The sequence below is a fragment of the Ammospiza caudacuta genome, chromosome 19 (genome assembly GCF_027887145.1).
Source record: "Ammospiza caudacuta isolate bAmmCau1 chromosome 19, bAmmCau1.pri, whole genome shotgun sequence".
NCBI classification, from domain to species: domain Eukaryota; kingdom Metazoa; phylum Chordata; class Aves; order Passeriformes; family Passerellidae; genus Ammospiza; species Ammospiza caudacuta.
Window position 1 is genome coordinate 10,659,009 of NC_080611.1, and position 12,666 is coordinate 10,671,674.

Sequence of the window (12,666 nt, forward strand, 5' to 3'; positions counted from 1 at the left end):
AAAGGCAAAATGTGGCTGGGGGTAGCAATATTCTGGCAATATTCTATTGACATCTGTTAGAGGTGGGGCAGTTCTCTGCTGTTCATTGGGCAGTTTTTTCTTTACCTCTTCTCAACCAATCCTCCCTCCAGAAGATCTCTTCTGCTCATGGGCCATTAATTATTAATTGTCTTCTGTCCATGGCCAGTGAGTGTCCCTGCAGGGCTGATCCAATCCCAGCATCCCATGGGGAGATGCCCCGCCCAGGGGAGGAGCCAAGCATTCCTACCTGGATCCAATCTGAGCCTGGCACAGCACAGCAGCCTTTGCCCCCTGCATTGCCAGAGGAGCAGCTTTGTGCTGCCCTGCATGGCCAGAGGGAGCCCAGGCCCATCTGTAGCAGCCCTGGAGCTGCAGAGGAAAACTCCCCCCTTGTGCAGGATCCCTGCTGCAGCAGAGCCACAGCTGGCACTGCAGGAGGGCTGAGCCCCCGTGGGATGGGGCTGGGACACCTCCCTGACACACAGGGGGCAGGGCATGGTCTGACTCTGACAGTGTTGTTTTGTAATACTGCATTTGTATTTTTATATTTTCTTTTAATTTTAATTTGTTTTTCCTAATAGAGAACTGTTATTCCTACTCCCACATCTTTGCCCGAGAGATCCTTAATTTCAAATTTATAACAATTTGGAAGGAGGGGGTTTACATTTTCCATTTCAAGGGAGGCTCCTGCCTTCCTTAGGAGACACCTGGCTGTTCAAACCAAGACAGTGCGATGAGGGGGAATGAATTGATCTTTAGAGCTTTTGGATCAAGGCCACCCCACCCCAGCCTTGTCCTACCTTCTGAAGGCAAGCTGAGCCCACTGAGCACGTTCAGCAGCGTTGTCTTTCCAGCCCCACTGTGGCCCAGCAAGGCAGTGATCTGATCCTCATAAATGTTTAAAGACAGACCTAAAACAAAAATAATATTAAGTCTTGGGAGAAATGAGGTTTGTGTTGCCCTCCCTCACTGTCAAAGGTACAGAAGTAAAGAAGTTCAAGAATTAAGTGATAATAATTAGCCAAAAGACACTGAGGGCGGCAAAGCTCTGCAAACATTTAAAGGCATAAGGAGTTGGTCTGTATTTATCAGAAAAGACAGAAATAAAACAATTTTTAAAAAATAAAATATTTCTTCTCTTTAGTCTTATTAAAACCAGCAAATTAGTAAAAATTGAACAAAATAGTGATCAGTCACATCAATTAATATTTGACATAAATTTTCAAGCAATGCAAGCATTTTTTTTCATTGACTGTTTGCAGAAAGGTGTCTCCTTGTCTTTAGCAGGAATCAATCCCAAGCTTTCATACCTCTTAAAGCTTCTGTCTTCTTGTCCTTCTTCTTATAGACTTTTTTAATATTGTGGAGCCTAAAAGGAAGGTAAAGAGGTTGTTATTTGGGGATTTCTGTAAATGCTTTTCCATGCTCCCCTTTTACATTTTTATGGACCTTAGGTTACAATGACAGAAATGGCACGAAGAAAATAAGAAGTGCTGGGAAACAAAGCTGAGATTTAGAGGTTTGCCAGGCTCTGTGCACAGGTGTGAACATCCCAGTCTGGCACCAAAAATGGGGCACCAAGACTGGCAAAGACAGGGCCAAACCCATTGCAACACTTTCACAGTGGGTTACCCTCTTTATTCTCCCTTTTGTCCCTAAAGAACATTGAAAGTCCACAACAACAAAAAAACCCCAGTTATTTTTTAACATAAATTTACCTAAATCTCACTTTTAGAGACCAGTCTGAATTATCTTTTTATCTCTAATTTTTCTCTGTGAAACAAAATGTTTTGCAAGAGCCCCACGAACATGAAAACAGCCTCGAAAAGTCCAACCCAAGCTGATGGAAGGAGTGGGGAGCGCTAAAGCAGACACAAGCAAGCCCTTCTCTCTGAACCTGATGGCCTCTTTGCCCAGGAATTCGGGGGGCACAGGCTCCACATCGTCCCCCAGGAGCTCCTCAGGGTTTGCTGTGGCTCTGGGCACGTCCCTGCTGGAGCCTCTCCTGCTCCTCATCCAGTACGAGGCCTTCAGGAAGAACAAAGGAGGGGCTGGGATCCCATATTTGCCTGCCAGGAAAGCAGAAAGATGGCCTGACATCAGCCAAAGGCACAGCCAAGACACCATGCTAGGCTAAACTTTAAGGAGTTTCAAATAGCACAAAATTGGTGCTTTTTTCCAGTCAACCCCCTGCCAGGTTTGGAGCAGAAGTAGAGGAGACAAGAAGGGTGGCTCAAGGGAATTAGGTCATGAATTCAGTGGTTTTGTAATGAATTAAAGTATTGTCCTACACATTATTACACTATAATCTCATAATTAGAAAGAAAAAATATTACATTTAAAATGTTAAATATTTTGTTGTTATTGATTCTCTGAATCTGGCATGTGCCAGAAACAGAAAAATCACTCCATGACACCATAAATTTCTTTTAGCCTAAACCTTATTTTGGTTTAGTCCAAGAAAGGAGCAGCCCATCATTTCCTTGATATAGCCCATGCAATCCATGTAAATAAAAATAAATCATTCCCACCTGGCAGAATTTTGTCGAAATACAGAGCCAGCAGCATGTACAAGACTGAGTCAAACACCAGCAGCATGTAGGTTGAAAATAAAAAGTATGCTTCCTCCATAAGGTTGGAAAAGGAGAAACCTATTCCATATTTCTCTAAATCAAAAATCTGAAATAAAAGAGGAAGAAGAATAATTTCAGGCTGGAAAAATATGCAGATGCTACCAAACTATTGATGCAACTCTGTTTCTTGATCCAGAAATCATCTGCAGTACTGACCAACTGTTTTTATTTTCTCTCTAAAGGGGAGGTGGAATGAATTAACTCCACGCAGAGATCTTCATGCTTTTATCCAGAATTTTTCATAACAATCCAGAAACAGAAGAAAATATCAGAGTTTTAGAGGAGATCAATTAAAAAAACCTGATATGGGCACTCTTGATGTGATAGAGTCACGACAAAAGTGTTATAATTTACATAACGATTGATTTAACCATATGGCAAATTAACAAAGTCAGTCCCTTTTTCTGCTGCTGCAGAAATCTCCTCTCCCAGGCAGATTTTTAAAAAATATATATCAAGAAATCGAATATTAAATTACCAGAGCTAGCAAGAGCTGTGCAGCTATGACTAATGGAGAAGTGGGAAATGGATTTCTGCAGGGTGGGGATGGAGGAAGGGCAGCAGCAGCAGGAATCCATCCAGAGCTGCGTTTGCACCATCCCTGCTGCCAGGAAGGAGCAGGGGAAGGGCTGGGGCAGCCAAGGATGCTGTCCCTGATGTTCCCGAGGATAATGGGGCTGTTGTGTGCAGGATGGGACCATGTGGAAGCTGCAGACATGCACAACAGCAGATGTTTTGCGCCAAGGGCCCTGCTTGTCTCTGCATTCAGCTGTTTTTGAAGCAGGGGAATGGGATGGGGGTGTTGGAGCCCCTCAGTGCTGGCCAGCACAGCTCAGCTCACCTGGGGGATGTGCAGAGGAAGGGAAAATGCCTGGGTGGTTTCCAGCTGGATTTTTGAGCTAAGGGCAGGAATTCCTGCACCTTTCTCCACCAGCAGGGGAAGGAAGGAAGGTTCAGCTGCAGGGGTGGTGCCCCCCTACCTTGACAATGCCGGTGTTGAAAGCAAAAGGACACATGAGACCAAGGAACCACTTCAGGGGATTGGGGACTTCTTCTATCAGCACTGCCAGGCTCAGGAACCCGAAGATGAAGATGATGAGGAAGCCTGTGGAGCTGGCAAGCTTGGAGGTCCTTAAGAGGGAGCAGAGCATGAAAACCAGGTGGACCTGTAAGGACAGGGCTTTCCTTCAACCACTGAAAGAAAGAAATATTCCAAACAGCAGCACTTCCACCTGCCAGGCATCAGATCTGTGCTGAGCTGAGTCTGTGCAATAAAACCCACTAAAGCCCTTCTTAGTGGGTTGATCTGAGTTTCAAACTGTGCCTTTTGTAGCCAAACAAGAGCCTGTCAGCCCTTCAGGCTGCAAACCAAATCTCTTCTGCTGGCCTAGAAAACCACTCAGATGTTCCAGCCAGCGCGGCCCACAAAGATCCTGAGCCTTGTGCAAAAGGCTCTGGAGCAATGCTCAGGCTCATCAACAGGGTAATAAATCACATGGGGAGGAAATCTGGCTTTAAAGCCGGACTTACACACGCCAGGCCATAGAGGAAGAAGAGGAGTAAGACTGCAGGGAAGCTGCTGGCGAAGAAGCGGTGGCGCAGCACGAGGGCCGTCAGCAGGCAGGAGAAGATCAGCACATAAAGGGAGTACAGCAAACTCCAGGACAGCCTGGGGAGGGACAGGTGCCATCAGCCCTGGGGGTCATTAACGCCTCTGCTTACAGCTTATCAGTCAGAAGTGTTTAAATTGAAATATTGATTATTCCCCATGGCAATCGTTTCTTTTTCACGTCCTCAGGTGATCCAGCTTAGGAGGAAATGCCCCAGACAGCAGAGGACACCATTGCCATGCTCAACACTTTGGATGAGAAACTGAACAAATGCACTGATCAGTTGCATCAATTAACATTTGACATAAATTTTCAATCAATGCAAGTATGTTTTTCCTTGACTGATTGAAGTATTTGCACAACGGTGTTTCCTTGTCTCTACCAGGAATCGATCTCACAGAGTGCTGGAGTAAAGTTATAAACCTGTTAAACTCATTAATTGGCTTCTCAAATGCCTGTCACTGTCATATTTTCTGAAAAATCCCTTCACCAGGATTTCTTCTCTAGAGAAGGCAAGAAGCCTCAGAGAAAAGGAAAATAATATTAACTCTTTGCTTCTCCTGTATTTGCTGCTTTGGAATGTGCTTGGAGATTGTTTATCCAACAGGTGATTGTTTCATCGGATTCATGTGAATTGTTTTTATTTAATGACCAATCGCGGTCAGGCTGTGTCGGGACTCTGGAGAGAGTCACGAGTTTTCATTATCATTCTTTGTAACCTTCTGTCTGTAACCTTTCTCTATTCTTTAGCATAGTTTTAGTATATATTTCTTTAATATAATACAAGTACATAAAATAATAAATTAGCCTTCTAAGAACACGGAGTCAGATTCTCAATTCCTCCTATATCCTGGGGACTCAGAAAACACCACAAGTGCCCAGGAACAGGCTGATTTTTGGCAAATGTGTTCCAGTTAAAAAAGAGCTCACCAAAATGAAATGTCCTGCAGGCCCATGGTCTTCATCAGTTCTTTGAGCTGCTTCTTTTCTCGTGTGACATTCCTTGATAAGAAATACATGAAGGGCAAGAAGCACATCACGATAATGACCATGAAGTAGCCATACTCCAGGCTGATGGAGAACATGATGCTCTGGGACTTCATTCTGGCACCAGCAATGGATTCCATTTCTTCCCAAACAGAATGATTTGTCACCATCTAAAGGAATGCAAGGTCAACAGATCAGTGTTTTGCTTATTTCCTGCAGTGGGATGCATTTATACAAGGAATATTCTGCTTCATCCTCCCTGGATTAAGTTTTAAAAGCAGCTTTATTTTCTGACAAAGCCATCCCTTGCTATTCCCGCAGCAGAGTTTGCCTTTCCTATATTATATTTAAAATAAAAGGATGTCTCCATCAGTTCCTAAATTGGATTTACCTCTATAATGGCAGCATCAATGCTGGACTGCAGGGACAGGAAGCCTTTGTACCAGTACCTTGGGCTCTCACAGCTCTTCAAGGAGAAGTTATAGCAGGCATCTGCAAGGCAAAGGGCATCACACTAATGAAAAGTGATTAATTTTCATTATTAAATGTAATGACAAGAACACACTGGCACTATGGGAAAATCTTCAAAAGGACAGTAACAAGGAAAAAAAACCCAAACCACCCAAATTCAAACCAAAAAAACCCCCAAACCACAGTTCATTCCATCACTTAACAAATGTGGATTATTCCCACCCTGTCCACACCAGGCATTCTCATTCCACACCCTGAAATTCTCATTTTGTATTACCTACGTCTCCAATGACTTCATTAGGAAGAATCACATGGGTGGTAGGAAACCTGAGGTGGTAGGAGAAGTTGTCCTTAAATACAACTCCTATAGTTTCCCTGTTTGAAATCCAGGCTTTCTCCATGGCTCTCTCATCATCCACTTCCACTAGTTTTATACCTGTGGAGTGCCAGAAAAAATACTGCCATGAGATTTTGTGAGTCTGGAATTGTGTCCAGAGGCGTTGAGGGAATGTTCTGCTTTCTCAGCACTGCAACTCCTCCTTTTCCAGTTCTCACTTGTCACTCTTGTGCCAGGGTCGGGGCAGGAACAGGTGAGAGGCAGGATTGTAGAAAAGGCAAAAAAAGCTTTATTCAAAAGAACCGCGCAGTTTTTATAGAGTGGTACGATAGGTTCTATTCTATTGGCTAACCAACATAAACCTCTTTCTCACGCACTGTCCTTTAGAGGAACAGAAAAATAAAGTAGAAAACCACCACGTGCAAATTGTTTATAGTCAACAAGTTATCACATCTTTCCAGCTCCCTAAAACTTCTCACAAGCTGCTGTTTGCCGTTTCTCTCTCTCTGTCCCACGGCATCCACACTCACTGGCCATGGAGGCAGCTCTAAATACTTCAGACTTTACCTGTTGAGAAGAAATGCACCTCAAAAGAATGTTGTTAATGTGTTTTAAAAGTATTACGGAATATTAGGTAAGGCAGAGCTTTCCAGTTCAGAAGGGCACACTGGCCTCACAGGTAGTTTAGATCCTAGAGAAGAAATATTTGTGAAAATGGAGGATTTAGGATGAATTTAAAACCATCTCCTGAGACTTTACCTGTTGAGAAGAAATGCACCTCAAAAGAATGTTGTTAATGTGTTTTAAAAGTATTATGGAATATTAGGTAAGGCAGAGCTTTCCAGTTCAGAAGGGCACGCTGGCCTCACAGGTAGTTTAGATCCTAGAGAAGAAATATTTGTGAAAATGGAGGATTTAGGATGAATTTTAAACCACCTGCTGACCAAAGATGCTGAAGAACCGCCACAACACAGCGCACGCGCAACAGCTTCAACAACAACAAAATCCAATGTTTAAAAAGCAAAACCCACCCGTCATGACAGAGCTGGAGGCCACTTTGCTCATGATGTGCCTGGTGGTGGCAGTGACGGGGGTGAAGGTGACGGTGGCCCCGGTGGCATTGAAGGCAGGGTCGTCCAGGTAGCCCAGGTGCTCGGCGGGCACCTCGGGGTGCCGGCTTTGCGTCATGAACACAAACCCGGACACGATGAACACCAGGGGCAGGAAGAGCAGGGACAGGATCCACTCCTGCACCAGGGAGAGCGGGGAGGAGAACGTCATGGCAGGATAGAAGCAGGTTCTTTGTGGGATTAAAATGGGAGCGGGAGGAATTCAGCCGTTGCGGGATTAAAATGTAAATAAGAGGGACTTGCTCACACCCATTTCTCAGGTGGGGATGGAGAGATTCTCTGCATTGTGCCCATCACCTGCTCCAAGAACCCATCTGTGCCCTCATTTGTCACAAGTCAGACATAAATATCACCATTAAAAAAAAATAATTCAAGTCTCCAAGTGTTCATTACCAGTCAGGCTTCTCAAAAGTACTTTAGGTTCTAATTTTACCCAAAGAAGTTGGTGTCTAGGGACATGCAGGGATTGGCCACTCTCAGTATTTAGCTACTATTTTGGTTTTATTTTTAATTTTTTCTTACCTGAAAGCTCTGCGTCTTCATCCTCCACTTGATCAGGACATTTTTCCACAAGAGAATTTTAGTTTGCTGGAATACACTTATATTCCTCTGGACTGTCTTCATCTTTGAACCTAGAGACAAATTCTTTTTGAAAATTGCTTTCAAATACAACAAAAGCCAAATCAGCAGCAACTGGTTTTATTTGCACAGTCCTTGCAGATGTGCAGTGAAGCTTTTTCTCCCTTTTTACAGCAAGAATGAGCTGAAGAAACTCAGATGTTGTGTGCTGAGCACAACCACCCCCGCAGCACAGGGTCCAAGAGACTTCATCACCCTCAACACACTCCAACCCTCACAGCTCAGCAGCAAACGCTGATAGAAATCAGAATTTCAGGCTTCCATGCTTCAGCATGGGGAGTTTGGGAGGAGTTCATCATTTATTGATGAAATATAAGGGGACTATCACATTACATGACCTAATAATCTTGGGTGGGCTCCATATCCAAGAAACAACAACAATATAGTCAATTAAAATCCCTAAAATCCTTTTGCTTGCAATTTTAATGTGGTTTAGGCTCAGCACCAAGAAGTGTTGAGCAACTCCTGGCTGTGGTGTGAGCTGAGCTCTTGTGTAAAACAGCATCTGCTGAAGGGACCTCGGAGCTAATGGAGAGCAAATTCTTGGAAGTGCGTGGGAGAGATGTCACTGGCAGGTAATTAATGAGAAATGAGATAAAACCGAGTGGCCACAAGCGTGCACTGAGGTGTTACTCCAACAGACAGGGCAGAATCCTCAAAATGACATGGTCCAAGCAAAACAAGGATTATTTTGCCTGGTTAATGTAGGAACTGAAAGAAGTAAAGCACAAAGCTGCCTGTGAGATTTTTGCAGATGAGACGTGTGCTTTTAACCATTCATAAAATATCCATGAGCAAAAGGATTCAGTAGCTCCATGTAAAAGAGCTTTGTTCACATGGCCAAACTGCTCTGCTGTCACATCTGGAGCTAAAATCTGCTTTTCAACAAAATCCTGATCTTCCCTAAGTGATTCTCAGGTAGAAAAATCGGAGCCGTTACAGATCTAATCCCTTCAAGCCTTCCTGTCATAGGGAAGGAAGATTTACGTTGTCTTGTTCCCCTGGGGGACAATGCCTCCTGGTGCTGACAGGCAAAACAGACTTTATCTTCCTCCAGATATTTCTATTCAGCCCTCAGGGGCTGAATCTTGGTGTGATGAGACAGCAGGCACTGAAATGCTGGAAAAGCAGCTGCAACAAATGGGCTGCAAACACTTGCCCTGGATTTTGCCACCATCTCTAAACAGTTTTTCCTCCACCATCTCTAAACAGTTTTTCCTCACTGATGGTCTCACTAAACCCAGGTGTATAAAAATTTGAATTTAGTGTGTAATAACTTCTAGACTTCCTTGAATAAACTGTGGGTTTAAACTTGCTATGACTTGGTTGCTTTTTCACCCCACAGAAATGAGGATCAGGAGGTTGTGTGTCACCTGCACATCTCCACCTCTGCCACGAGGTTTGTTTCACAGCTAAAGTCCCTTGCCAGGTGGATCTAAGGGTCCCATGGAGTAACCTCAGCGGGCTGACAGTCCCAGGAGATCCTGGGGTGGACAGTGGCACACCAGGAGCTCATCCTGGACATGCCCCATGTCCCCTGTGAGGTCACCCCTCAGTGCCCATTGACCCCGTGCTGCTGCAGGGTTTGGGCAGCTGGGGGAAATGTGGCACAACTGATTTCTTTGCTCCAGTGGTATTTTAGGAGGATTTTTTTAGAGGCATAGGATGGACAGAACTTTTAAATCCAAACTTTAGCTTACACTGAAGGTAGGGAAAGAAACCTGCTCCTCATATGTCCTGGATCATTTAAAATACTGAGCTGGAGCTGCTGCCTCCTTGTAGTGCTGAGAAACACTGGAAATAAATCTCTGCCACAAGCTGAGCTCCATTTGTGTGTTATTTAATCTCAAAGCAAGGTTTAAAAGACTCTGTTGCCTTTAAACACCCCTAAGCTTGACCCTACCTATTAGAAAGATGCCCCGTCCCTTACCAACACATTGTACCCTCATCCAGGGTTATTAACAGCATTATTATTTACTGGGGGGTTCCATACCTTCAAAATAACATTTGCTATTTAGGTTTAGGAAGAATGCTTCAGCCTTACCTCAGCAGGAAGGTTTGAGAGGACTCCAGAGCCTGTCCTGAGGAGCAGAGGTGCTGAGCCTCCCTGGGCTTGACTGGCTCTCCCAAAAACTCCCAGCTCTCTTTTCCCGTTTTTTCCCCCCTCAGGCACTTCTGCAAAAGACATTCCTCACATCATGGGTTCTTTCGTTCCCCTGGCTTCCTTGTCCTTCCTCCCTGGCCGGGCTCCAGCTTTATTTGTGTCAGAAGAAGCAAACAGAGCACTTCGCTGTTGGGGCGCTGGAGCGCCTCGCCCGAGAAGTTAACTCGGGACATTCTTGAGTGGTGGCCAGGAGAAGAAAAACCAGCCCCACAACAAACCACACAGAAATCCTTTCTCTAGCAAACTCTGCTGTGTTTCTCAGTGCAGCAAGTGGGGCTGAAGTCAACAGAGATGTCACAGCACAGCCAGGGGAGGACAAAAGGTGGCAAACTCTTCCCGTGCCATCAGCCACAGAGCAGGAGCAGCAGAGAAGTGCTGCCTCCTGCATAGCTGCAGCTCTTCCAGCTAAAAAACATCTTGGAAACGCCGAAATAAATGTCTCCTGACTAAGCCCGCACTCCTAAAGGGGATGGGTTTGGTTTCAGCCCAGGCTCTGGAGCGTGGCTGCCCAAAGCAGCATCCTTGGGCTGAGGGACCAGGGCTGGGAGGGAGCCTGAGCAGCTGGGACAGGAAAAGTGGAGCAGCTGGATTTGCTTCCTCCTGCTCTGCCTAGCAGGAAAAAAAAAACACCCCTAAGGTTTAAATCCCATTCAGATGTGTCAGAGCGAGACAGACAGCTGAGGTGCAGTAAGTCGGGGCACGGGATGGAGTTAAACCTGTCCCCAGAACATCTCCTGGGTGTCCAAACCTTCTTCTCCCCTCCTTCCCAAAGGAAAACCAACAACCCTAACCTGAAGAGGGGGAGCTTCAGGTGCCAGGCAGTGAATCTCAGTCTCCTTCCTGCCCACCACCTTGGCAGAGCCCCGATGTTGGGAGATCCAGGTGGAAAACAGAACCCCGGGGTGTGGGTGGCTGCTCTGGGCACTGCTCCTGGCAGGAGCAGCCCATCCATGAGCCAGGGCAGCCACCTGCTGGTACCTGCTGGCCCACATGCAGTGCCCAGACACACATCCCTGCCTGCCCAAAGCTCCTGCAGGATTCTCCCTGCTGTGTCCCAGCCCAGCACCACCCCTGCCTGCACCCCCAGCATCACCCACAGCAACCAGGGCAGCTCAGGGCACAGTGAGGGTCCTGCTGCTGTGTCCATCCCATGGGATGGCACTGCCCCTGGCCTCCAGTGGGTTCCCAGCCTTTGCCAGAGGGTGCTGGGGGAGAGGGCAACAGGACACAGGGGGAAACACCTGGATGCAGGGAGTTCCTGTTTTGTTTAGGGTTTTTTTTGTTTGTTTTTTGTTTTGTTTTGGGTTTGGGGGTTTTTTTTTTGTTTGGGTTTTTTTGTTGTTTTTTGTGTTGTTTCTTTTTTAATTTACTTTTTAACTCTAGCCCTAGCAGGCAGATAATCCAAGAGGAGATGCTGACCTGCTCAGACAGGGTCAGGGTGATGGGCTTGCCCCCAGCTCCCCATGAGTTGCCCCATCCCTCCCAGGCACCCACCCTCTCTTCCCAATGACCAAAGCAAGGCTCAGCCTGCTGTCCCTCTTCAGCTCTGTTTTGGGTCAAAGCACACCTTATTTTGACTCTAATTAATAACTGGCTTTTATAGATGATGACAAAAGAGCTGCCAGTTTTCATTACATTTATCCAGCCGCTGCTGAGTCCTTTCCTCTGTCCCTGGCCCCGGTGGGGGGGATGAGATGGGCCAAGTTGGCCAGAGCTGGAACTCACAGCAAGAGCAGCTGAACTCACAGCAAGAGCAGCTTTTCGGGTCAAAATTTGGTCCCTCTCTCTCCCAGGAACCAGGCTAGCTGTGCTGGCCACATCCCACCGGGCAGAGGGTGAGGATTCTCAGGTGTGACAAGGCAGAGACCTGGTGTCCTCCTGCTATGGATGAGTGAGGTGTCGGAGCCTCCCCAGGGTTTGCTCCTGGTTCTCCCCAGGGACTGAGCCCCCATCCCAGCCCAGTGTCCCTCACAGCTTCAGGGTCAGGAATTCAAACCCCATGAGCCACCCTGAGCAGGGCCACAGATGAGATACGTCAAAGGATAAAGGCTTTATTTATTAAAATAATAACTCTCTTTTCTCTGTGAGGCAGAACACCTGCAGGGCTGTGTGTGCTGTGACGTGGGTCACCGAGTGCTGGGGCTGCAGCTGACCACAGCTAGCAGTGATTTCACTGATGAAATTCAGTCACACTGATGAAATGCATGGAGTATTTCCCACTGTGGCTCCAGCAATCAGGGCTGAAGGGGTCTCTGCTCCACAGCCCCGTTGGAGGCCACCTCCAGGTCGTGCTCCTCTGCATCCCTGGTGAGGTCTACAAACACCTGCAATGGGAAAGCACCCCATCATTGCCATGGACTGGCTGTATTTGTGCTGGTCACAGCTTATTTCTTCCTTTCCCAACCTGGAGCTCCTGCACAAGCCTACCTGGTGCAACGTGTTCAGTGACAAGCTGTACTCCTCAAGCTTGAAATTCTGTTTGGCTGCGGAGGGATGGAGAAAGCATCCTTAAAACCCAAATCCACAGAAACCATTTGAAAGTGATTTCCTTATTTTACTGATTGTTTCCTTTTACCTGCTTCTAGCTGGGAGAAAGACCTGGACAGAGGTAGTGCGTCTGCCACTGGAATCTTGTAGGTGAGCATGGATGAAGTCCTGAAAAAGTAATGAAAAA

General features: G+C 46.2%; 2 protein-coding genes across 4 annotated transcripts in view; both read right to left on the reverse strand.

The window, feature by feature from the left end:
- ABCA9 (ATP binding cassette subfamily A member 9) overlaps positions 1 to 10,228 on the reverse strand; it is a 32,130-nt gene extending 21,902 nt beyond the window's left edge. For all 3 annotated transcript variants that reach the window (XM_058817400.1, XM_058817401.1, XM_058817402.1), the window contains exons 1-12: positions 9,873 to 10,228; positions 7,712 to 7,821; positions 7,091 to 7,307; positions 6,000 to 6,158; positions 5,643 to 5,743; positions 5,195 to 5,421; positions 4,185 to 4,323; positions 3,635 to 3,820; positions 2,553 to 2,700; positions 1,919 to 2,090; positions 1,332 to 1,390; positions 822 to 932 (exon numbers count right to left, since the gene is read on the reverse strand). In XM_058817400.1, the coding sequence (XP_058673383.1) occupies positions 822 to 932; positions 1,332 to 1,390; positions 1,919 to 2,090; positions 2,553 to 2,700; positions 3,635 to 3,820; positions 4,185 to 4,323; positions 5,195 to 5,421; positions 5,643 to 5,743; positions 6,000 to 6,158; positions 7,091 to 7,307; positions 7,712 to 7,813 (1,621 nt within the window). In that variant the 5' untranslated portion in view covers positions 7,814 to 7,821; positions 9,873 to 10,228. The remainder of the gene's footprint in view (positions 1 to 821; positions 933 to 1,331; positions 1,391 to 1,918; positions 2,091 to 2,552; positions 2,701 to 3,634; positions 3,821 to 4,184; positions 4,324 to 5,194; positions 5,422 to 5,642; positions 5,744 to 5,999; positions 6,159 to 7,090; positions 7,308 to 7,711; positions 7,822 to 9,872) is intronic.
- Positions 10,229 to 12,048: 1,820 nt separating this feature from the next.
- The window catches only part of LOC131566301 (ATP-binding cassette sub-family A member 9-like), a 31,448-nt gene continuing 30,830 nt past the window's right edge, over positions 12,049 to 12,666 (reverse strand). The window contains exons 37-39 of the mRNA XM_058817538.1: positions 12,568 to 12,647; positions 12,420 to 12,475; positions 12,049 to 12,316 (exon numbers count right to left, since the gene is read on the reverse strand). Coding sequence (XP_058673521.1) covers positions 12,227 to 12,316; positions 12,420 to 12,475; positions 12,568 to 12,647 — 226 coding nt within the window. The 3' untranslated portion in view covers positions 12,049 to 12,226. The remainder of the gene's footprint in view (positions 12,317 to 12,419; positions 12,476 to 12,567; positions 12,648 to 12,666) is intronic.